Genomic DNA, 27,887 nt, shown 5'->3' on the forward strand with positions numbered 1-27,887 from the left:
ATTTAAGACATCGATAATATATGCTGTTATTTGAAATGTTTGTATAATAATTTAAACATAAAGTATAATTTTGTTCAATGTGAGTTAATAAAAATGTTCAATTATATATAGTAAATAACACAAGACTGCAAAAAAAAATTCCTTTGTTTGAGATCGAGAAGTCATTTCTTGCAGATTTTGGTACGCTGAATCCGAATCTGGCAATGAAAACCTCTCATCACGTCAGGTTTTTGAGAAAAGAGGGGGTAACTTCTCCAAAATCATGTTTTTCACAGTTTCTGAAAATGTCTACCGGGTAAATCCGACGCTTTAACCCTGTACTTCACGAAGATATAGCGATATTGCTAACAACTAAATTAGCTGTCACAAATGATTTTTTCAACAGTTGGCAAACATAAAAACTGACTCACTATTTTAAAAAATGATTGGATGAATTCCTTAGAATTTGTTATTCGGGGGTTTTCAGGGTCGCTGATTACGAATATGTTGTCAGATTTTCAAAATTTAAAATGTCGGATACAGTATGACGGACTACTTGTTAAAAATCGATTCAAATTGCCTGAAACCCGTTTCTCGAGGGTTGTCGGGGTCATTTGTTATGAATCTGACCACAGTTTTTTTATTTTTACATCTAATTTGTAATCAGCGACCCCGAAAACCACAGAGTAAGAAACTCTAAGTGAATCCAATCATTTTTTAAAATGATTTAATTTAACTCCTATGACAAGTTTCTAGCACGTCGGATTTATCTGGTAGAAATTTTCAAAAACTGCGAAAAACATGATTTTTGGGAATTTACCCCCACTTTTCTAGAAGGTTTTCGTCGCCAGATTTAAATTCAGCGCATCAAATACTGCTGGAAATGACTTCGCGATCTCAGACAACGGAAATTTTTATCTTTTTGCAGGCTTGTGTTTTCAAAGAATCGAAAATTTCGAAAAACCAATAATTATCAGAAAAGAATGTCAACCTTTATGAGGAAACAATGTTTTCACGAAATAATCAAAACGGTAAAGCTATCAGTACATTTAGATGGCAGCGGTTTTTTCTAATGTTATTTACAAACTAAATAGGTACTTAGAATATTATGATAATACATATTTTTCCTGACATTTGCAGAACCAAAAAAGATCAATACCGAAAGGAGGAAGAGTGTTTTTGCTGAAACTTATGATCCGGAAGAAGATGAAGAAGATGAAGGAGTTAAGGTTTGGAATTTAATACCTAACATAATAATTTTATTTGTTTATTTTTTTGTATCATATTGCCGAATTTATTCAGGGTGGCCGCTGGACCAGGAAATGACAGGGAATTTTGGAAATTTTTTTTTAAAAACACATTATTTTGTCCTTTTATGAAACGAGTAGATATGCAAATTAGGTAAAGAGAGACATTCTAATGTTATTTACTTTCGAAAGAGAAAGAAAACAATAGCGTTAGATTTTCTGTGTTATAAACAGAGACCGATAATGTTATTTAGTATCTAGAAAGAAGGAGACAAAAGATATTTGAAAGATATATATATATATATATATATATATGTCGTAGGCAAATAGAAGAATCCGTTATTTAGCTAAACGCCTAGGCAGTTAGCTAATCGGCGCCGAATAGACGAAGGAGCTTCAATATTACTATTATTCATCTATTCGCCTGAAGGAATCAGGCAATTAGCTAACTGGCTAGGCATTTAGCTATTCGACAAACGCAGTTTAGGCCAATAGAAGAAAATTATATATTTAATAAAATTTTTATTTATTGAAATATTGGAACGCTTTATTTACAAGTTTTTCCATTGCTATAGGGTCAGACCAGCTCAACTGTGTTAAAAAAATTTCATTGATTTTCTAAAATGTTAAAACTTTTATAAAAATCTGTAGTTCACAAAAAAAAAAAATACTTTCAACCGTTTTTTGAAATTTAACATTTTTATTATTTTTTTATTAACAAAATATTACAACATTTTTAAAAAATAATTAACTCAAAAGCCGTTTACAATAAATTAATGAAACTTACACTGATTACACAAAATTGTTCAAACTTTAAAAAGAAAATATTTGAATGATTGTTAATTTAAAAATTCCGTTTGTGGTCGTTTTTATTTATTACATTTCCTAAATCCCTGCCCTCCACTGATAGACTGTTTTGCTGCTGATTACAGTTATAATTAATTTAATTAGGAATAATTATAATTAGAAAGAATAGTAACAGAAAAATAATAATAATATAAATAATTTTAATAATAATAATTGTGTTAAATTATAATCAATAAGTATTTTAATTTTATAGCAATGGAAAAACTTGTAAATAAAGCGTTCCAATATTTCAATAAATGAAAATTTTATTAAATATATAATTTTCTTCTATTGGCCTAAACTGCGTTTGTCGACTATAGCTAAATGCCTAGCCAACAGCTCATTGCCTGATCCTTTCAGGCGAATAGACGAATAATAGTAATATTGAAGCTCGTTCGTCTATTCGGCGCCGACTAACTAACTGTCTAGGCGTTTAGCTAAATGACGGATTCTTCTATTTGCCTACGACATATATATATATATATATATATATATATATAAAATTTAAAGAGAAACGAAAGGTCTGCTCGAGTACCTGGCCTATTGTTCAAAGGCTTTCTTTCAACCAGTAGGCAGTCTATTAAGTGACTAGTATTTCATTAAAAAAGATTGAATGATCTTCTATAAAATCTATTTATTTTGTCAGGGAATTTTATCAAAAGTACTATAAAAATATTCAATTTCTAGAATTTATAAGAAAATTTTGAATTTTGTTGTCCAACGTAACAGACTTAGAAAAAGAAAATATTCAATTTAATTTTAAATTATTTCTATTTCTAACAATAATTAAACAAAATATAATTTTAATTAAATTTGTCAAAAAAATTTTAAAGAGAAAAAATTTCACATCCTATAAAATAGTGAAAAATAAATCAATTTAAAAAATTTTTTTGCAATAATATTATAACAAAAGATAAAATTTTTTTTCTTAGAAATTAAGTTTTTAAAAAACCGTATTTTGCATTAATATTAATTAGTTTTTTATACAATTATTCATAAGCAAATTTTTCTATATTTTAGAATGTTAAATTAAGGGGTTATGCCACTCTAGAAACCGAAAAAATAGGCATTTTTTGTGAATTTTTTTCAGAGAATTTATAAAGTCAATTAAAATTGGAATATGAGGAGTTTATTGTACATCTTTTGAAGTTTAAAAATATAAATTTTCATAATAATTTAATGAAAAATGGCGACGCTGTTGGTGTTTTCCGTCGACATCTCTGTGGCGCATATGGTCCGTGGCCGCAACAACTGTTTCTGTAAATTTTGAAATATCTTGAGTATATAATTTTTTATTTATTGTACATTACAATAGCTACAGCAACACGTAGGATTTTTTCGATATATTGATTTATGGTCAAATGGCGCACTTCTAAAGTTAACCTTTCTAAATTCTACCAAAAAATCGTCAGTAAATTGTTAATAACAAATGAACAATACAAAATAAAAAAAAACCTACGTGATGCCTTAAAAAATATATTTTCAAAGATGTTTGTGAAGTTTGAACTTAATCGGTTGAAAATTGTACGAGTTGTTAGTGCGGCCAACTCGAAAAATGTAGTTTTCAGATAATCGCGTTTAAAGTTTAAGTTGTAAAAAACATTCACATGCTTGGCTATGCCTAACTGACTGAAACAGACGCTTGCATACTGTTTGTGAAGCCAAATTGTGTAGAATAGACTATAGTTTAGACAGGTAAGTAGCGTCATTACAAACATCTACCTTATACCTGCTTTAGATCCTTCAAAGATCACCTCCCGTAGCGCGCTAACAAAAGGACCTCGCCGCTACGAAAATACGAAAATAAATTACTTAGAGATTTTCCCTAGCCGTAATACTACGATATGTTACTTCTGATACCCTAAGGGACTATTTAATGCAAAAAAAATCGATTTTTTTAAAATCCTAGAGTGGCATAAGCCCTTAAAATTACTAATATTATTATAGGGTAATTGCACCAATTGCCGAGGGTACACCAATTGTCTAGGATCATAATTTTCTTTTTCCGATAAATAGTACAATATAGAATATTTAAAAACAAAAAAAGATTCTAAATAATCTTTATATTTTTAATTGTATATTTACATATTCAAATTTTATAGCAATACTACTAAAATAATTATTTAATTAAAATTATAATTCACTGCTGTCAAATTTACTCGAATCGACATTTTCTTAATACTTCAGGTTGATTGAAACAGATTTTTAGAAATACAACTTAAACGTATTTCTAATTACTTTTTATGTACGAAATTATTATTATAATATTATATAAAAACTTAATTAATTTTGTAGGTATGTTTTCTTGTTAAAAAAAATATTTAATATTTTTAAAAAGCAAATCATCGGTATTTGGTTACTTTTTTTGTCAGTTCCATTTTTCGAGGTAATGACTCGAAAATTGGTGTAGTCAGTTTTTTCGCTAATGCACCATTTGTCGATGGTTAAGTATTTGTTTATTAAACGTCAAACATAGATTCCAACCTTTTATTTATAACGAAAGGCAGAATTAAAAATTTTGAAGAAAAACGAAAAAAGTACAGAGAAGAAAAAACTAAACTCTCCAAAAATTTACAACCTACGCAGATAATCAACCTGGTAATGTTCTATAATATTTTCATCGAAAAAATAAATATCTACTCGATTTTTTAAACATCGATACAGGTTATTTGTTTAGTTATATGTTTAAAAATGTCATATCCTCGAAAATTGGAACAGACCATCGAGAAATTAGTACAAGACCATCGACAAATGGTGCTTTTGTTCAATTGACTTTTGAATATAATTTTTGCTTAACAATTTAGTTTATATTAAAAAAATGAATATGAATATTAAACATTATTAAATCCTTCATTCAAATGTACAACAATCAAATTTTGAAGTGCATTTACGTCCGAGAAAAAAATGCCAAAGTCAAATGTTGCCTAAAACCCTCGACAATTGGTACAGTTACCCTAGATTGAATTTAAAAAAAATTCAAATTGAAGTTTTAGAATAGTTGAATTTTGAAAGATTTTAATTAAAAACTCTGAATAAGTTAGTTTTTCAAACTATTTTAATTCACATTTTTTCAAATTAGTTATGTTTTTAAATATGTAATATTTAATTAAAAAACTTTCAAGTTATTCCAAATTTCATGAAATTGTCTTGTAAACAAGTGGATTTTAGAAATATTTTAGTTACTAGAATATAATTGAATTGAAATTTTGAAAATAATTTGTAATAAGTTACAGTAGCAATTCTTAAAAATTATTCAAATTTAAAGAATTTGAAATTTGAATTTTTTTTGAAATTTGAATACCTAAATGGAAAAATAATGGATAATAAATAAATATTTATTTAAAAAAATCTATTTAACCCGTTGACTGTCGCTGACGCATATATGTATGCGCAAAACTAAACTGGACAAAAGTGGTTTATGACGCATATATGCGCAACTTAAAAAAGGTGATTAAAAACTTCTTAAATGTTCCTGAAACGGGTTACTTAGGGGTTTTCGAGGTCGCTGATTACGAATATGACATTCGTTTTCCAAAATTCAAAATGGCGGATCCAATATGGCGGACAACAAAATAAAAAATTGACCAGATTGACTTGAAACGTAGTACTCGGGGGTTTTTGGGGTCGCTGATTACGAATCTGACATCAGTTTTTCGAAATTCAAAATGGCGGATCCAAGATGGCGGAAATTTTTCAAAATTCGACGAATTTGCTTGAAACTTGTTACTCGGGGGTTTTAAGGGTTGCTAATTACGAATCTAACATCAGTTTTCCAAAATTCAAAATGGCGGATCCAATATGGCGCACGACAAAATAAAAAATTAGTTATAATGGCTTGAAACTGAATACTTGGGGGTTTTGAGGGTCGCTGATTACGAATCTGTCATTATTTTTTCAGGGTATTTATCGAAATTTGATTTCACAAAAAATTATCATACTGATGTCAGATTAACCAGTTTCAAACAAATTCAATAAATTTAAAAAAAAATTTTGCCATATTGAACCAGATATTTTAAATTTTGAAAAACTGATTTTAGATTCGTAATCAGCGACCCTGAAAATCCCCAAGTATTCAGTTTCAAGCCAATCTTATCAATTTTTTATTTCTTTGTCCGCCATTTTGAATTTTGAAACACTAATGTTAGATTCGTAATCAGCGACCCTTAAAACCCAGAGTAACAAGTTTCAAGCAAATTCGACGAATTTTGAAAAAATTCCGCCATCTTGGATCCGCCATTTTGAATTTCGAAAAACTGATGTCAGATTCGTAATTAGCGACCCCAGAAACCTTAGGGTACCAAGTTTCATAAAAATCCATTAAAAATTTTTTCAACACACTTTTGGCCCAAACAGTGGAAATCTCGTTGACAGCCAAGGGTTAAATTCAAAATTATTTTTAGAGTAAACTAAAATATTTTTAGGGTTTGGGAAAAAGTCAAAGTTTTGTCTAAAAATCGGGAAATTCTTTCAATCTTTCATGGAATAATTTATTTTCAGTTATTCTTTATGACCGGGAAAAATAATTTTTTACCGGGAATGGACCGAGAAATGACCGTGAATTTTTTTTTATGAAAAAAGCGGCCACCCGGTTATTAAATAGCATCAAAAAATCGTTAAGGGGGAAACCTCATTTAGACGGTCGAAATATGCGTCATTTTTGGGATTTTTTTTTCTCGGGTAAAATAACTTCAAACGTTTTGTAATTTATAAGGTACTTCAATACATGTCTTGACAGTCTAAAAAAATTTTTGGAAAAAAACAAAACATTTTTAGTATGGAAATATGCACGGCGTCCATGGCACCTCATTTTATTTGTGTAGGGGAGAGTGGGGCAAACCGGACCGGTGGGTAAACCTGACCCCTCTCAATATTTCCGAAATGGCGAAATTGGAAAAAGTGTTGCTTACAAATTTAAAACAACCATGTTAAGTATACCTTATTTTTTCAATCTGACAGTTTTAGCTTGTGTTTGTGCGACGAAGGGAGCAAAAGTTTTTTTTAGTTTTTTTCTACACTTTTACGAATTTTTTCTTAAGGAAATTCTGAGGAAATCGTGATTTGTTTCCAAATATTAGGTCTTAGGTTTTGAAGGTACACACCTCAGGAATATTTACCACCAAAAACTTTGATGAATTTGCAAAGCGTTTCTTTTTGACAAACATTTATTCTCAAAATGGGCCTGTGGGGCAAACCGGCCATAGGATATTTCCATTGAATTAAAGTTTCATAAAAATTATTTTTAAATAAAATATTTCTTTCATTAAAATATTTACTTACAATGAAAAATAATTGTCTTCCAATGAGAATTGGACCCTTTAATATTGTTTCTCTGATAATGACAAACATTTTTATTTTTGTATTAAAAAAAATATTTATTTAATTAAAATTCAATCCCGTATTATTATTTTCATTACTACAACCATTCTTTACATGATTCTTTATGTTTTTTATTATTGTAGATTATGTAAATGCAATATTATAAATAAAAAACCAAACGGTCCGGTTTACCCCAGGGGGTGGGGCAAACCGGACTGTTTGCAAAATTTTGAAAATTCAATTTTTTCAAATTTCAAAATTTTCATTTGCATATTATTATAGGTAATAAAAATACAAACAACTTTTCTCTACAACATTTTTTGATAGGAAGTCTAATTTTTTTTAAGTTATTTGTTAATTTTTGACTTTTTATCCTATCTCACTGCACGGAGAAAATTTTATTTGTAGCGGTTACAAAACTTTTCTGTACTGCTCGGACGAAACGACCATTTTAGACCACTTTTGTTACAGCTACAGAGCAGTTCTACTACTTTTCAAAATAGATCTGCTTAAATTACAGAACGCATCTGTAACATGTCACGAAGCCTACTGTACTTTGCTTCCGAATTTAAGTTCCGTTCTTAGTAAGGTTCGAATGGTAAGCGATTACAGAACTGACTTGTAGCGTTGTTAAATGTGGTGCCTTAGTGGTGTATTTACGTGTGCATATAAATAATTTAAATGAACATAAATTATTAATATTTAATTTTTTTAAATTATTAATTTTTTATTGACAATAAATTATTAATTTCAAAGATATAGATTTAAATGTTAAAATACTGTGAAATAAAAGAACTTTAATAATTACAAATAAATAGAAATTTTTTCGAAATATATAATAATTAATAGTTTTATTAAATATAATTAAAAAATTTGTGTAAATTCAAATTTATTATTATAGAATAAAGTAACTAATTTTAAGAATATTAGTAAATTACTACTTTCTTGTCATATATAAAATTGACCCTGATAATAATTGATTTTTAAAAGCTTCACGGAGAAAAATGGAAAAATGATTTATGCAGTCAGTGTAGTACTCCTTTATAGAATAATATGTGACAGGTACACACTATAGTATTAGAAGTTTCATAGCTTAACACTTTGGGACTCAACACAAGTTATCCCATTCATCAGCTTAAACAAGACTGTTTATATAGTCTAAGAGGGAATAAGAGTATAAAAATTGGAATGAGAAATTACTTTCTCATGTAATTGTTAAAAAAACGTGGCAGTGTACAAAACACAAGTCAATAATAGAAGCGAATATTGAACAACTAGTACTCAGTCCAGTTCTTTCGAAAAATGAACGCCGTGCACATAAAGTAGATACCTACTCGAAAACCACAAGTTATTCTCTCTCTCTCTCACACTAATGGTCGTTCACTTATCTTACCGTTTCACTTACTCTTACTACTCTCAACTATTATGCAGTGCAGTTAAGTTAATTAAATTATTAAATATTGCTTTGGGAATAATTAATTATACATTTCACTCAAGGTCAATTCACTATTTTGTACACGGAAAAAAAGAATAATCAAATTTACCATGAGGAGTGTCAAACTTGAAAAAGGTTAAGAAAAAATTAATGTTTTTTATTTATTTATTATTAAATTCTAATAACCGTATCAAATTTAAACTAGTTGACAATATTATTTATTCAATATTATGAATATTGTTGACATCCATACTTACATTAATTACAAAGTAAAATCCACGCATGATCTAATTTATTTCATTGGTAAGGGATGTTTCTTAAATAGGAAATTTCCCCCATCGATTGCGTAGCCGAGAGGCTTAATGTAAAAGCGTGCGATTTATAATTATGCGTATATTTAGTTGTATGGTTAGGTAGGTGTTCAATTCCGTATGATTGTAAGATTTTCCGATGCATTTAGTTGTTAATTGTAAGTATGAAAATGTGGGAAGAATAAAACTTGTGAATTAATGAATATGAATGTATAAAGAGTGCATTTAACATATTTTTATTTTTTTCAATGATTGGTTATTGTTTCTTTTTATATAAAATTGACGAAGTGAATAAAAGGAAACACTCGTTTCGCGTCGCGTCGGCCATTTATTTTGACAGGTTCCGCGCCTGCGTTCCCTTATTGTGAAAATTTCGAAGTAGGGGACTGAGTCCAGTTTCTCTACTATGCACACTGCAGCGCGCCTTATAATCTTCGCCTGTGTTTCAATGCTCTTTACAGTGACATTTGGAACTAAAGCCCTCTATACACTATACGCAATACCCTAAGATTTTTTCTGCGCAGGTGTCACCGGTTTCTTATTTTACAAAACAGATCTGTATTGAATAAGGGTACGATCATAATTTTTTCCATTTTTATTCCGTCTTTATTAATAGGTAATTTTATTTAACCATTATTGTTCGTGGCATTTCGTCCGAGCAGTACCGTGACAGTTCTGTAATGGCTACAGATAAAATTTTCTCCGTGTGGAAAGAGTTTGTTTTTGCCTATTAATTTAATGGTTAAATTTTTAGGATTGTTTTTATTTTCTTAGTTCAAATTTATTTTTTGAGTTGCAGGCCTAATTTTTGGCTACACTATAGGAAGAAGTATCTTAATTTTAATAGTATTGGTCGTCATTTCGAAGTTATTTTATTTTACCTTCTTCAAAGATCGCTAGCGTGAAAAATTCTGTTTTTATTCTTTTATTATACTTTTTATAAATACGTCTGAGTACATTCGTCTTTTTTTTGATATATTTTTTTTGGGGAATATTTTTAAAATATTTTTTCGGGGAATGGGCTTCGGGGAGAAGGTCTTCGGGAAAAATGTATTCGGGCAAATATCTATTCGGGGAAATGACCGGGAATCGTTTTGGTGGACAAGAAAATCGATTTTTAGATTTAGACGTTTTTTTACACTTTAAGGTCCCTAAAACGAAATGCAATTAGTCCCGGGCTAAAGAAATTTTGTTGTCATAAGGGCCCTTTTCTCAGACGCGGTCACATATACTCTCGATCAAAGAAACCTACTACAAATAATCCAAATACATTGGATTGTTTTATAAATATATGTTTATCTTTTGGAATAATAAATAATTATTCGGAAAATATCTTATTCCGAAATAAAATTAATCGGAAAATATCCTATTCGGAAATAAAATGTCCGAGCTGTCATATTCTTTGCATTACATTGCTTTCCAATTTTTCATTTTACAATAACGTTTACGCATGGATTTAAACAATCATTTCGGTTATTATAATTTAGAAGACGCTTATTCAGTGCATGTAAGCAGATTTTGTAAAAAGTGTCTGTGTTCAGAGCAAAATTTGTTGGAAAATGTTTGTTTACCTATTTCAGGTCTTTTAAACCAGTCAGTGTCGTTCTATTGGGCGATAATAATCGGAAGTCTCATTTAACCTACAAATTTCAGAGACTTTCCAATACTTTTAAAAAAATTTATTGTAAAATGAGAATAACTATGTACATATTGTCCTAGTTATTATAAAGGAACTGTCCAGTCGCGCTTGAAATTATCTAGTTACTTTACAAGCCAGCTGGCTAATAACTGGAATGGAGTGTCACGCTTTTTTCATCAAGTTATTATCTAGCCCAACTTTACAAATTCTGGTCAACGGTTCTGTATAAAAACTAGACAAATTAATTCTTTTAAAATACTGAAAATTTGTTTAGTATTAAGATTTACTGTAGTTAACACATTTATTTCATGCAATTAATATAAAATTTCTATTTAGCACCAAAGAAATTCAATAAAAAATATTTTTGGAAAATTTCTGTATCCATTATAATATATACATAATAAATGAAATAGAATAAAAAATTATATAATATTTTATAATTTTTAATTAATTAGTTGAATTATTATGTAAAAATAATGTAAATAGTAAATTATCACATGTAATTTTCTACATTACTTTTTGATTTTTAATTCAATTAAAAAAAAATTCTAAATTCGAATATCCTAAATATTTACTGTTTTCAAACAACTTTCATTTTTTTAATGCACTATTGTTAACAATAACACTGAAACAAATATTTTTTATTAGTATAAACAATTATAATCTATATAAACCTTAAAACGATAACGCAATTTCACCGAAAAAATCTCACTGCACATATGTTTCAGTTCAGTGCCGTAACTAGAGATTTTAAGCATTGGTATATACTTTTAATATTTTCTATGTAATAAAACATTTTAGATGATTTTTTAATTATTATAACTTTTTAGTACTTTAATTTGCAACGTTAACAATTAATAAATAAATTGATTACTGTAATTACATTTTTAATTATTTTTATTAATTTATTATAAATTATTATAAATATTTATTAATTAATTTTATTATTTAATATGATTAATTGATTATTAATTAATAATAATAAATTCATTAAATTTTTAATTAATAAAAAATTATAATTAAACTAAATTGGAATTTAAAAAAATTAATTTTTAACTAATTTTATTATTTTTATATTTATTATAAATGATTGTAAATATTTATTAATTAATTTTATTAATTAATATTATTAATTTATTTTATTAATTATTAATATAATATAATATAATAATAATAATAATAATAATAATAATAATAATAATAATATAATAGGGGAGTATAGTCGAGGTTGGACCACTCCTAGGTAGGCCACTCGCGTTTTTTTGTCAAGTTCACTAGCGCCACCTACGCGCATGCTTGTCAAAGCTTGTCTTAGTAAAACCTAACTTTTTGTTCAATTACATTTTCGGAGGATCGAAAATTGTGTTTTCTGTGACGTCGGTACAAAAAAAGCTCAAAAAAAGTTTTGTGCATAATGTGAAAAACCATTAATAAAAGATAAAAAACAAATTGAATCGTCAAGGCAAGTATGCAGAAAATTTGTGGGACTCATGGTTGAAAGAAAAACAAAGTAAAAAATCGAATCCCGAAACGTATTTCTTTATGGTTACAACAATTCGGTAATGTTACTTACTGTCAAGGTCGGCCACTATGTGTTTAAAATGCGCAAAGATGAGGACGAGCTACTTCATTTGCAAAAACTGCAATTCTGTATAACTCATAATATAATTGATCATCTTATTAATATTTTTATTTAATTTTATTAATATTAAAATATTAATAAAAAAATATAAAATAAATATTTTTTTTATTTATGAAATATTTTTTTTTATTTATATTTATTTTTTTATATTGTTTATTTTAATTGTTTTGTTATTTCATAAAGTTACAAACTGTAAACAATAAAGAATCAATTTTCCGTAACTCCAAACATGTTATTTTATTTTTTAACGATTAATGCCCTTTGAATTTTAAACATGGCCGACCTTGACTGTAAGGACCAACCTCGACTACAATTTTTTTTTAAATCTTTATAACTTTTTCATTTTAAAACCAATCAATTTACTTTGTACAGAAAAGATGTTCCTATTAAACAGGACTTTCCAACCATATACTTCGATTGTCCAAATTCATTTTTAAAAAAAAGTTATAAACAAAAGTCAAAAAAGTGGCCGACCTCGACTATGTTCCCCTAATATAATATAATATAATAATATAATAATATATAATATAATAATAATAATAATAATAATAATAATAATAATAATAATATAATAATAATAATAATAATAATATATATATATATATATATATCTATCCCTTTTAATATAAAATCATATCGCCGCCGCCGCTGTTTCAGAAAGTTTTAAGGGACCCTTATAGTAGGGGGGAACATAGTCAAGGTTGGCCCACTGTCAAGGTAGGTCCATCGTCAGAAACAAGTTATATTTGACCTAAATTCAGGTCAATTTAAGGGCAGTTTTAACCTACAGGTCAAAATTACTCAAAATTTAGGTCAATTTTAAGGGCAGATTCAACCTACAGGTAAAAAACTAACAAACTAACCCCTCTGCCCTCAAAATTTAAGTCAATTTTAAGAGTAGTTATGACTTAAAGTTAAAAATTGACAAACTTATCGCTCTGCTTTCAAAATTTAGTTCAATTTTAAGGGCAGTTTTGACCTAAGCGTTAAAAATTGCGTTTTATTCTGCCCGTAAAATTTATGTCAATTTTAAGGGCAGATTTAACCTACAGGTAAAAAATTGACAAACAATTCCCTCTGCCCTCAAAATGTAGGTCAATTTTAAGGGCAGTTTTGACCTAAGCGGAAAAAATTGACGAACAATTCCCTCTGCCCTCAAAAATTAGGTCAATTTTAAGGTCAGTTTTCATCTACACCGCAAAAATTGTCGAAAAAACTTCCTCTAACCTGACCTTTCCTTAAAATTTAGGTCAAATTTGACAAATTTTTTAGCCTCTACATAAAAAACGCAAATTTATTAGGATTTTTTAAAAAGTGGTACCCTTATATTAAAGTTTGACGGAATTTTCGACCTATTGGTTAAAAGAAGTTTGACCTAAATTTCAATATTAAGCTTTAATCAATAAAAGATGTTATAAATTCACATATTTTTTTTAAATTCTGTTAAAATTATTTTTCTGTCCTCAAAATGTACTTTAATTTTAATGGCAGTTTTTTCCTACAAGTTAAAATTTGACTAGAAATCTCCCTCTGATCTGATATTTTCTTAAAATTTAGGTCAATTTTAAGGTCAGTTTTGACCTACGGGTAGAAATGAAGCCCACAAACGTCTATTATTTTACGTCGAAATCTTTAGTCCGTCCATAAATAACGTAAGACATTTAGGGGGGAGGGGGGTCAGCAAGATCTTGCGAACAATAGGAAAAATGGCGCTAATGTATGTAAAATATCTTACGAGGGAGGAAGGGGGTCAAATGTACCCAAAAAATGACTTACGTAATTTATGGACAGCCCCTAATGGCCCTTACATTACGTCAACATTTATGTCAACTGCAGGTAAAAAGGAGCCCACTAATACTTTTGACACTGAGAAAAAAGAATTATCAAATTTACTATGAGGAGTGTCATACTTGAAAAAGTTGACACTATAGTAATTACTTCCGTAAAGTAGAATTCTCTATATTAGTTATCTTTTTTAATATCTCCTGTTATAATTTACTCTAACTCATTACTATGCCATCATATTAAGATAACATGATTTTAAAAATTAAAATAAATATTAAAAATAGTTAGGGGGTTGGCGCGCGAAGCGCGCAGGGGGGCGAAGCCCCCCTAGTATATATATATATATATATATATATATATATATATATATATATATATAATATTATTAATTAAATTTTTAATTAATAACAAATTAAAATGAAAAGTTTTAAAATATTGGAAAGAATAAGAACAAATTTATCTCTATAGCAAATAATCACTGCCGTCCAGTTTAAAAAAGGCACTATCTACACGGAGAGAAATCTGTTGCTCTTAGCGCATGAGCAGGCCGTACTAAAAGCGCATACACACCACCATGCGAAAGTTGCAAGAAATCCATGCTGATTTTTCATGGATTTGAGCAACTGTGGCACAAGTGGAAAAAAGCTGTGCAAAGTTAGCACCGGCCTTTGCAAAATTAGGTACAGACGTCTATGCGAAAAGCGAATCAAAATGTCTCTATAGCGTTATTCGTAACACATTTCTCTCCGTGTACATATTTTATGCACTGAGAAAACTGGAGTATTGGAATAAACATCTGGAGGGACAAATCGTTGATATTTGAGAGTTAGCTATTGGATAACAATCTGAATGTTCAAATACACCATTGACAGATATTCGTGCCATTTCTCTTGGAGGGAAAATGAGTTTATAACAGAGGGACAAATTAACCATCTTGAGAAATCCCTTCCTTATCCGGCGCGAAATGAATAAATATGGCAACCTAACCCCTAAATTAAATACATAAAATGTCAGAAAAATAATTTCGCGCGCATCAGATCGTACACATTTTCTGCGCAACTTTTAACCCTCAGATATAATGGGAGAGAATATACAAGTAGATTTCCATTATCAATTCAAAATTTATTTTAGAAGGACTATTTAACTCTCTTCATAAGCAAAGGAAACATACACTTTTTGAACCTCTGAATTTGACTCTCCAGTTTTCTCAGTGTGAAAAATGAGTTTTTTATACCGTTGGATTCGTAATGAAAAGACGAATCTAATAGTCGTATTCGTAATTGAAAATTTTAATTAGATTAGAAGATAATTAGCGGTCAATTAAACTATCTACAGAGATTTTTGAGAAATATTTTTTAAAGTGTCACTATTTGCAGAAGGAGACGACCTATCTACAAAATTTTCAGGATTTTCAACCCACTTGACCCCTGAAATCCTGATTCACGAGCACTATGTACATAGGTTAGTCAGTAAACTGGTCTCAAAAGTCACAAAAGTAGAGAACTATGTACATAGTGACGTTTTTCGTACATATTTTTCTCGAACTTTGGTTAACTTTCCGCGAGAGAGAGCACTATCTACAAGTTTAATTATGCAAATAAAATAAAAATAATACAATAATTTGCAAATAAAGCTTTTATTTTGTATTAACACATATATTTAATGCAAATTAAAAGCAATTTTAATTATTCTTTTTGTAAAGTTAACATTTAATTTAATAAAAATTTCATGCAGAACATAATAATAAAATAAAATAAAGTTATAACTTATAATGGTAAATAAAATTTATGTATTGGGGGGCTGATAGTAAAAATAGTTTAAAATAAAATAAAGTTATAACTTATAATGGTAAATAAAATTCATGTATTGGGGGGCTGATAGTAAAAATGGTTTAAAATAATAACGGAAGCAAAAGTAGAATAAGTGACTTAGAAGCAAAAACAGATTAAAATGATTGTGTAATTTCTTGATAAATTAATTATAATAATTACAAAATATTAATTCAAATAAAATAAGTTTTTTTATTATTGACAATATTTTTTAAGCATTAATATAATTAATTTATCAAGAAATTACATAATCATTTTCACCCGTTATTGCTCTCAAGTAACTTATTCTACTTTTGCTTCCATTATTATTATTATAAACCATTTTTACTATCAGCCCCTCTATTGTTCGTCATTTTTCGTTAGGTAGTTTCAAAATTAAAAAATATAATATAATTATTAATAAAATAAAATATAAAATAATGATAAAAATATAACAGAAATAAAGGATTGTGTTAGAAAATAATGTAGATGGTGACGCTTTAAACAGGAAAGTGGACCGACAAAGCAATTTTAAACGTACTATCTACCACATAGTGCACTTTTCATGTATTCTCCATAATTTTTGGATAAAAAATGTGCACTATCTACAGTTTTATTAATAAATAATTAAAATTAATAATTTTTTTTGCACCAATGAAAAGAGCGTGTCCGAATTAGTCAAGAACATAAGTTTGTTTACAAAATTTTTAATTTTATTAAGAGATCCAGATGCAAACGCGTTTTCTTCAATATCTCCGATTGAGCTAAACTGTAGATAGTGTCTTTTTTAAAAAGGACGGCAGATCAGTCAAGCTGTCTAGTTATTAGACATTATTGCAGTGTCATCGACACGACAAACTTAGAACTATAATTACTAGGAGTACTTTAAAGTAACATTAAAAAAACTAGACAGAAGTTATGTCTAGCCAATATCAAATTCAACTTGAATCTTTGACGAAGAGCGTTGGTCAGTAACTTTACAGTTATTTACCAGCCCGCCTAGAATCAGCGTCCGTGACAAAAACTGTCCAGTAACTTGAACAATCGAGTGGCTCCATGACAAATTTCTACTAGGGAGTAGATTGTACCCAGTAACATAATGATGGTACCACGTACAATCTTTTTTTTAACCATTAAATCCTAACTATCCATTTCTCTCAGTGAAATTGTGATTCCGATTAATTTAATTTTCTTACTTTTTCTATTCTAATTTTAAACTAATAATTAAACATTTATACCATTTTTAATATTTCTAACCATTTAATAAATATATTTCATCGTTATTTTTTATTTTGAACTTAATTCAGGCAGTGGCCCACAATTACCCAACATTTTTAAAAATCATAAAAGTGCACTCTTTGGTAAAACTGAAATTTCTCTTGGGGATTTAAAATTGCAATGCGACACATAGTGACCATAAAGTGAACTTTAAAAAATGGCTGCTGTGGGTGTACAAGGTTGCAAAAATTGTTAATATTTAAAGTATTCTAATGTTTTAGAAATATTTGTTAAGATTGTTGGTAATTATTTATCTTTTTATTAACAAACTACTTAAAATTAAAACCAAAAAGTCACAATATAAGCTTATATTTTTTTTAATTTGTACACCCATTTCGTCCATTTTTGGTGTAAAACACTAGCGACACCGAGCCCGCGGTGGTAATTTTCATTGCCAATAAGTGATACTTTTGGAAAAATAACTAGGGTAAGTGAGACTAAGTTCGGCCACCCTCCCCCCCCGTGGTCGGACACTTTATCTTATTTTCCGTGAAATTAAAAGAAAATGTCGAAAGGTGAAAAAAAAATTTAATTTTCCTGATAACCTAAAGTTTCGCGATAAACAAAAATATTTCATAGTAAAAACTTTTAAAACCCCTTCGCAGTCAAGACCAAAAATCTCATAAGTGTGCTTAATATGTCGACAATTTCTTAGAAAACTAAAATTTGCGCAAACGAGTATACTATTGTATTTGAAGTCGCTAATTACGAATCCGATATCAGATTTTGAAAATTCAAAATGGCGGATCCAATATGGCGGACGACATTTTTAAAAATTTATCGGATTCACTTGAAATTTGTTAGTCGGGGTTTTTCGGGGTCGCTGATTACGAATCTGATATCAGATTTTGAAAATTCAAAATGGCCGATCGAATATTGTACACTCCCTTATTTTTTTGTTTTTTTTATATTTTTTTTTGTTCTTATATTGGATCCGCCATTTTCAAAACCGATATTACATTTTTAATCTTTGACATCAATAACGACATCAATAAAAATTACTGGTTGATTGATAATGTTTTAACGTCTGTATCTTTAATTTGTTGATTAATTATAATTCGTTTTAATTTTATTCGTTAATCAACAAAATTACTGGTTCTTATATTGGATCCGACATTTTACAAACCGATATTACATTTTTAATCTACTACATCAATAAACTCCAAGTAACAAGTTTTAACCACCACAATGTATTTTAAAAATCTGATGCTAGATTCGTAATCAGCGACCCCGAAAACACCTGAGTAAAAAGTTTTTATGTGAATCCGATGAATTTTTGAAAATGTCGTCCGCCATATTGTATCCGCCATTTTGAATTTTCAAAATCTGATATCGGATTCGTAATCAGCGACCCCGAAACCCCCCGAGTATTAATTTGTGGACAAATCTTTTTTTTTGTAGCCAAAAATCTGCTTGCGTCTATACACGTCATCGACAGTTTGAGCCCACCTGCACCATGACGTGTATACACGTCATCGACTGCCAAGGGGTTAAATAATTCGAGAAAATAAAATTTCACGTTATGGTACATTTGACAGGTGCTTAGTAAGCGACGAAACTTATACCCGGTTCCACCAACCTCGATTAAGACATTAACGGACCGTCAAATTTCTACTTGCGTTTCACCAACTTTTGACGGAACGTTATTATCTCGATTTAACCGATGTTAACTTTAACCGGTCACAATAGGTCGGTTAACGTGTGTTAACAGCCGGTTAACGTATCCTAATCTAAAAAGTGTTTTGAAAAGTGACAGATAGTGAAATTCTTGTTGCCAGAAAAATAAATTTTATGAACCATAAGTCAGTGAAATTAAGGGAAAAGTCAAATAAATTTTATTTCAAAGAAATTTTAATTCAATTGTTCAAAGATACTTCAATTTTTTAAATAAATTGTATTAAAAAAATAAACACATTAATTGAAATTTTCTTTAAATTAATACAAATTTTAAATAATGGTATTTAAAATTCGGATAAAATTGTAAATTTTAATTCAATTGTTGGAAGATTTTAATTATTTAAATAATTTTATTAAAGAATAATAAAAAATGAATTAAGATTTTATGAAATTTTCATAAAAATAATACAATTTGTTGGGGTCCCTGGTTAAAAAACCGGACAGATTTCGGACTAATCCGAAATTTGTCTGAAACAGTGCGGTTTATGGTCAGGTTTTTGTCACCCGAAATTAATCCGGATAAATCCGAACTCTATACGGTTTGTGAAAAACTAGTGAATCCGGAGTTGGTCTGATGAAGTCCGAAATTAGTCAGTTAATTTTAACTAGTTAATCCGGAATTAATCCGAAACAGTCAAAAATTAGTCCGGACGATTTAGTGAATATATTAATAAAAAAATAATTATACAAGTTACACATATTAATTATTATTACGTTATGGTATACATTCAACATATTTTTTGATTTACCTATCGCAATTTTATTTACATTAACTTAAAATTTCTAACGCTTGGGGATTCGAACCTACACCTATCTAACATTATATCGCACCGAAATCGAATACACTAACCCCTATACCACGCTCGCATGGGAGTTCAAATTCATAATAGAATTAATCAAGTGCCACGAAAAGAAATGACAAGAAACTAACACACCAGTGTTAATTTTAATATTGAAACAAGATAACTAATAATACTAGTAATTTTGTAAAAACAAATTGACTGCAGCAGTCAATATTTTATTTACCACAAGTAAATACCTTGAATAAAAAGTCGGACCGATTTTGGACTAATCCGGAATTTGTCCGCAACAGTACGATTTATTGTAGAGTTTTTTCACCCTAAATTAAGTTTAAAATCAATACAGTTTTTTTATATCTATTGAATCCGTAATTAGTCCGGTTTAGTCCGAAGTTAGTCAGATCATATGCAACTAGTAAATGCACAAGTAATCCGGTTGGTGTAACCAGTGAATCCGAAGCTAATCCGAAACAGTCTGCTTATGGTCAGGTTTTTGTCACTCTGAATTAGTCCGGATAAATCTGAAATCAATACGGTTTGTGTATAACCAGTGAATCCAGAATTAGTCCGATTAAGTCCGAAATTAATCTGGTTATGGTCAAGTTTTTGTCATACGAAATTATAGTTATTTTGAATTTATCTAAATTTAATACAAATTGTTTTTAATATACAAATTCAATATACCAAAATCATTCCAGATTAAGTCTTTGAATTGGATTGAATATGGAATGTTTTGGACTGTCTGTGGATTGTATATATTTACAAAATCCAAATTATTATAAGACTTATTTTCAGACTAGGGTGTTTTTTATCGGATATTATTCGAATTGCCGTTGACTATTGCCAGATTCTTTGCATACAGATTTTGGATTATTCCATACTTGTTTCGGATTAAATCTTTCAACTGGATTACTTTCGGATTATTGCCGACTGATTTCGTATTCTTTACATGTTGATTTTGGATTATTCCGTATTTATTTTAGATGAATTTTTTAACGGACATAATTTCGGATTGTTGCGTAATAATTACGGACTTAATTCATAGACATTCATGATTACTCTAGACTGATTTAGGATTCACAATTTCTCTAGGATTAACGTTAGATTAACGCGAATCATTTTTGAATATTTCTCGTACAATTATCGGCCTAATCCACAATAATATGTCCGGATTTAATCCAGATTAGTCCGAAATTTTTGCCAGGGATATAATATGATTCGGGTGTCCGAGTATTTCCGAATTCTTATCATACATATTTTGGATTGTTTCGTATTTGTTTTGGAATAGGATTTTAGAACACTAATTCCAAATTTAAGCGGACTAATGTCGGATTATTTGCGTACAGATTTCGGATTATTTCGTATTTGTTTCGAATTATGCCTTTTAATTGGATTAAATCCAGATTATTTCAGCTAATTTTCGGATTCTTAGCATACAGATTTCGGATTGTTTCTGATTATGTCTTTCAATTGGATTAAATCCCAATTGTTGCAGACAATTTCCGGATTCGTTGCATACAGTTTTCGGATTGTTTCGTACTTGTTTCGGAATAGGATTTTGCAACACTTAATTTCAAATTGTTGCGGACTAATATCGGATTTCTTGCTTACAGAGTTCGGATTGCTTCGGACATTTTACGAATTAAGTTTTTTTAACTAGATTAAATTCGGATTGTTGCGGACTGATTCCGTATTCTTTGCACATTGATTTCGGATAATTCCGTACTTATTTTAGAAGAATTCTTCACCGGTCATAAATTCGGATTGTTGCGGACTAATTACGGACTGAATTCGTAGACATTCAGGATTACTCCGGAGTGTTTTCGGATTCAGGTTTTCGTTCGCATTAATATCAGACTAGCGCGGATCATTTTCGGACCTTTTCCGTACAATTTTCGGATTAATCCGTGATAATCTGTCCGTATTTAATCCGGAATTAGTCCGAAATTTTTACCAGGGGTGGTATCAATTTCCCACAATTCAAATGTATATAGGAAAAGTGAATAAATTAAAATGCATACGAGAAAACTATATGTACAAGTAAATTTAAAAAATAAAATCATTATATGAGCGTCCGGATCGTAGAAGGGCACGTAAATTTTTCTCGAGCGAAATCTAAGTCCCCTGAACACTCAAAATTCAACTTCTGAATTTAAATATTTTAAATACACATCCTTATAGAAAATTGCATTCCGCATCTTTTTTTTGAAATTTTTTTCTATCTATTACCGTTTTCGAAATATTTTCGAAAAACTGTTTTTTTGAAAACTGTAAATTTAATGACATTTTTCACTTCAACTCGCGATATTTCAGACAATTTTAAAAATTTTTCAATGAAACAAAAAAGAAAATGCGTCTTAAGGTATTCTACGAATGATAAAAAAAGAAAAAAGTGGTTTTCTTTATAAACAAAATTGTTATTAATTTTTTTTCTTTATTAATGTAAAAATTACAAACTACAATCTTCACGGCTCTCGTTTAACGGACGAATTTTAAGTAACAGAGAACTTTCAGTGAGAAAGTTGTTCACTATGATCCAAAAAAGTTTTCTGGAAAATAATAAGGTTAATAATTAATTAGTGTCGAAATGGTAAATGTTTAAAGTTGCTAGCGACCAAACGCATAGCACGCGTCACTCGCCATAGTTGCTTGGGAGTGTTGTTTCATAGGTTATGGCCAGTGGCGTGTGCTATGCGTTTGGTCGCTAGCAACTTTAAACATTTACCATTTCGACACTAATTAATTATTAACCTTATTATTTTCCAGAAAACTTTTTTGGATCATAATGAACAATTTTCTCACTGAAAGTTCTCTGTTACTCAAAATTCGCCCGTTAAACGAGAGCCGTGAAGATTGTAGTACGTGATTTTTACATTAATAAAGAAAAAAATTAATAACAATTTTGTTTATAAGGAAAACCACTTTTTTCTTTTTTTATCATTCGTAGAATACCTTAAGACGCATTTTCTTTTTTGTTTCATTGAAAAATTTTTAAAATTGTCTGAAATATCGCGAGTTGAAGTGAAAAATGTCATTAAATTTACAGTTTTCAAAAAAACAGTTTTTCCAAAATATTTCGAAAATGGTAATAGATAGAAAAAAATTTCATAAGGAAAAAAGATGCGGAATGCAATTTTCTATAAGGATGTGTATTTAAAATATTTAAATTCAGAAGTTGAATTTTGAGTGTTCAGGGGACTCAGATTTCGCTCGAGAAAAATTTACGTGCCCTTCTACGATCCGGCCGCTCATATTTTTCGATTCACAGTCAGCGAAATGAGCAACTCAAAAAAATAACAATTTTATTCAAGGCAACTATTTAAATTTTTATATCTCAATTTTTTCATTGGATTTTTAATTTCTTTGGACTTTTTGATCAGGACAAAAAATCCAAAAAATAAGTCCAAAGTGTAACTATTTTTTTTTACTTTTTTGGATTTCATTTACTTTGGAATTTTTTATTGGACTTTTCGTTTTGGACTTCTTGTCCGGATACCCTTGTATACAGTTGAAAATAATTCTAATTCTTCATTAAAATTTGTAATTTCTAATAATGTGCAGTTTTCTCGTGGTTAGTTTAACGAAAAACAGTTTAAATTTGTACAGTTTTTTAATTTAGTTTAATGATTGAGTTGAATTTTTAATTGAATTTTTAAAATAATTTTTTAAAAAATTATTAAATTAATTGAAATTTTGTGAAACTGTCTTAAAAATATTACATAAAAATAATACAATTTGTTAAAAAATTTCATTAGAAATTAAAAAAACCAATGTCTCAAAGAATTTTTATTTAATAATTTATAAATAATTGAATTGATTTATACAAAAAGTTACAATTACAATTTTTATTAATTAGTAGGTAAATTTTAAAATCATTTAAATTAAGTAATTTTTTTAAATAAAAGTCTCGAAAAATTTTGTTTAAAATTCTAAAAATTTAAGTTTTTAAAATATTTAAATTATGTTATTATTAATTAAATTGAAGATGATTGAAATTTTATAAACAAGTAATTGGAAGTTTGTAAAATAACTTTAATTTCCTAAATTCTATTAAAATTTATTGAATTTTTAAAGAATTTTATTGTAATTTTTAAAAATAATAGACAGAAGTTTGGTACAGTAACAAATTTTATTTTTATCTGTTTCAATTTTTTAAAGAGGGATCAGGGAAAAAGTCAAAATTCTATCTAGAAAACGTACACTTTTCGTTAGAATTGACCAATCATAATAGAGAAAGTACACGGAGAGACCGAGCTTACTAATTTTTGTATAAAATCACACTAGAATTTACTATTTTCACATTGCAACCACCGGAAATAAGGGGACTTTTTGTATTTTTTACTATTTTCTACACTAAGTCACTAATCCGACAAATGTTCACCAAATTAGCAAAGTTTCTTACTATTTCGTCCAATAGTTCCAAACAACTGTAGTAAACTCAGAAGCATTGTGTACGTAAAATTACTATAGTCGTTTGTAAATGCAGAAAGAAAGAGTGAAAGAAAAAATACGGATTTTTGTCGCCGGTTTCCTGTCAATTCTTGACTAATGGAGACAAACTGGATGGATTTTTACATACACAGACACACACACACACACTTATATATTTGTTGGATAAATATTTGAAGACACACACATGTTTATTCCACTTATATGTATAGACGCGGTTAATTAATACACTAATACACAACTGCACGCACGACAACGAATTTCACTGAAAGTATATATCTTCGTTTCCTTATATATTGAATGATGAAAATTTACAGCACTTACGAGAAAGCAGTTTACATTTAACAACTTATTATAAGACACAGTTCTTGGGACAGGAATAAATGCAAAATTTATTAATTTGTAATGGTCAATTTCTGAGATAACGAACGACCTGCGTTTCACTTTATATTTAATTATTGTAGATAATATCCAAATTTATTTTACATACGCGAAACATAGTCACTGTCAATGATCGGATGGCATCGGCTCATTTACGGAGATTGACGAAGTTAGCAACCAATAGAAATGCAGGCGCCATATGACTGCACTCGCTAGCCACACTTGCTCACCAAAAATTACTACAGTGAATAGTAGGTTTTAGTGGAAAATGTTTTCATTTGTCAGATTTTGTCTAATTAAATTAGAGAAAACTATAATCAATTTTCGCTACATTAACATTTTAAATATTACTCGGCTTTTAATAAAATTTAGATTCCTTCACTGAAAGAATTTTGGGCAGGCTGCAGGCTTTACATGAGTGCCGCTAGAGCTCGCTGCCTCAAGCTCGCAGTTCCTAAAGGTAAGCAGCAACTCCCCAGGGGCAGCAGCTCACCTTTCGGGAGTAGATGCTCGCTTTTTTGAGGTGAGCTGCGAGCCCTGTGCAAGGGGTACTAATTTCGGACATGAAAAGCCAGCAGCCTGCCTAAAATTCTTTCAGTGTTGAAGTAAATTATACTTTTTTAAAAAAGTAAAAATCGTTTGAAAACGAAGCAAAAGTTACTATTTCTTGAGCAGTATCAAAATTACTACTTGAAAGTAGTAATTTTTCATCGAAAATAGTATAATTATTACTATTTATTTTTCTCCGTGTAGGCAATTTGAATCGATTTTTAACAAGTAGTCCGTCATACTGTATCCGACATTTTGAATTTTGAAAATCTGATAACATATTTGTAATCAGCGACCCTGGAAACACTTGAGTAACAGATTTTAAACGAATCCAATCATTTTTCAAAATAGTTGTATTTACGGACAGTGTGAGTCCATTTTTATGCTTGCTAACTGTTAAAAAAATCATTTTTGACGGCTAAATTAGTTTGTTGTTAGCAATATCGCTATATCTTCGTAAAGTAGAGGGTACAAGCTTTAATTTGACTCCTATGACAAGTCTCTAACACGTCGGATTTACCCGGTAGAAATTTTTAAAAACTGCGAAAAACATTATTTTTGGAATTTACCCCCACTTTTCTCAAAATCCTGACGTGATGAGAGGTTTTCGTTGCCAGATTCGGATTAAGCGCACCAAATAGTGCGGGATATGACTTCTCGATCTCAGACAACGGAAATTTTTATTTTTTTGCAGGCTTGTGTAATATATGATTCTTTAATTTCCTAAAATTCATACTCGCTATTACTTTGTTGACAAACAAAATGTCAACAATTTTAACCCCTGTAACAGCAAAGATTATTAATTATTTACATGTTTCTATGGAAACAATGATATTGATGATATTTAGAAAGCAATAAATGTGAACGTACAATCGATTTTTTGCAAAATTTATTGAAACAAATCAAGATAGAGAAAAATGACGAGACATTTTTTTAGATTTTTTAAAGATAAACAATTTTTATTTAAGGGGGGAACCTCATTTAATGCGTCAAAAAAAATCGATTTTCTGGAAATAACTTTAATCGATTCTACAAGTATTCAAGAATATACCTTTCAAATTTTAAGTCGATATCTGTATTATTGAAAAAGTTACAAAATTTTTATTTATTTATTTTTTTCATGCATCGTCTGGTGAAATGTTTACCAGAGTCCGGAGTTTTTTCTGTTTTGGCATTCCATCTACCTTCTTGTTTCATTCAGGGTACCACTTTCAGTATAATTTGTAAATTCTATGTGGCAACCCTACTTTTATTTGTTTGACCTTCGCGTCACTTTAAAAAAAAAATTGAAACGCATTTTTCTCGAAACACCATTTTTTAATTTTGTGTACACGATTGAGAACGCCCTATTGAACCAATCGGGCTTTATAATACCTCATTTTAAAGATAATTAAATAAAAAAAAATTTTCATATTTTTTTGGAATTTTAAAGTCAATTTTTATGGACGAAAAATCACTTTTAACTTAAAAATGGGTAAAAAAATCAATTCTCGAAATTTTTTTTATTAAATCGAAATGTCATATTGTAGGTATCTTAAAGTTTAAAAAAAAATGGTTTCTTTGTTTTAGAAAAAAATTCAGAGCGCTAGAATGTACGCAGATAAAATGAGGTGCCATGGACGCGGTGTATATTTCCATACTAAAAATGTTTTGTTTTTTCTCCAAAAATTTATTTAGACAGTCAAGACGTGTATTAAAGTGTACCCTATAAATTACAAAACGTTTGAAGTTATTTTACCCGAGAAAAAAAATTTCAAAAATGACGCATTTTTCGACCGTCTAAATAAGGTTCCCCCCTTAAGAGATTTGTTTATATTTAATGTTTTCTTGAGAGAAATGATGTTTTTCATTTAAAAAATTGGAAATTTTTTTTCTCTTGTACAAGAATCGGACACAGCTTAAATTCTTATAGAAAATATTCTTCCCTATGAACACAATTCCAAAAAAAAATTTTGAGCAAAAAAAAGGTGGGGTTTTTGAGTAAATTCAATTTAAAGTTTTTTAGCAAAATGGCCGCCATTTTGTTATTTTTTAATAGGTTTTAAATTTTCCAATGGATTTATAAAGAAAAACAAAAACGCTTTTAGATGCAAAAAGAAAAAATGAATTATCTTAATTACTTCAAAAGTTACAACACTTTAAACATTTACCCCCCTAAATTTTCTAGAAACGAAGTTTCCAACTTTCAAACTTAAAATCCTTATAACTTTGCTAAAAAAGTTTTTTAGCTAAATAAAAAAATATGTGTCGTCAAAAGTTCTTTATAAAACAATATTTCGAAGGCGAAAATGAGTTTCACTACCGAAAATGTTTAGCCTGCCTGATTTGAAATGAATTCGGTCTATATAATTATAAATGTTACCTTTATATTAATAAGCAATGACATACATACTTTTTACATTCCACGCAAATTTATCAATATTCTTTTTGTTTTTATCATCAATATTTCCTTTTTCAAAGTTGAGGCATGTTTCTGGATAATATATAAAATAATAATTTTATGTCAAGTAAGTAATATTTATACTTAGTGTCACTGTAACAATTTCCAATACAACACCTTTTTCTGCACTAATTCTTTTCTTTCTCACGGTATTTTGTTCTAAAATTTTATTCATGTTTAATTTGTATAATAAATAATTTTATTAGTATCTATTTAACCTTCAAATTCTGCTCAATATCTGCTGAAAATCGGCTAAAAATCACCAATTTGGCGGCATATTTCGCACATAAAAATTCTGCTGCTTA

At 29.0% G+C, this 27,887-nt stretch overlaps 1 protein-coding gene across 2 annotated transcripts in view; it reads left to right on the forward strand.

Moving 5' to 3' along the window:
- Nucleotides 1–27,887, forward strand: part of LOC122505980 (cAMP-dependent protein kinase type II regulatory subunit) — a 214,285-nt gene that overhangs the window by 33,009 nt on the left and 153,389 nt on the right. For both annotated transcript variants that reach the window (XM_043617907.1, XM_043617906.1), the window contains one exon: nucleotides 1,120–1,208. In XM_043617907.1, the coding sequence (XP_043473842.1) occupies nucleotides 1,120–1,208 (89 nt within the window). The remainder of the gene's footprint in view (nucleotides 1–1,119; nucleotides 1,209–27,887) is intronic.

Source organism: Leptopilina heterotoma, unplaced genomic scaffold, assembly GCF_015476425.1.
Source record: "Leptopilina heterotoma isolate Lh14 unplaced genomic scaffold, ASM1547642v1 Lhet_384, whole genome shotgun sequence".
NCBI classification, from domain to species: domain Eukaryota; kingdom Metazoa; phylum Arthropoda; class Insecta; order Hymenoptera; family Figitidae; genus Leptopilina; species Leptopilina heterotoma.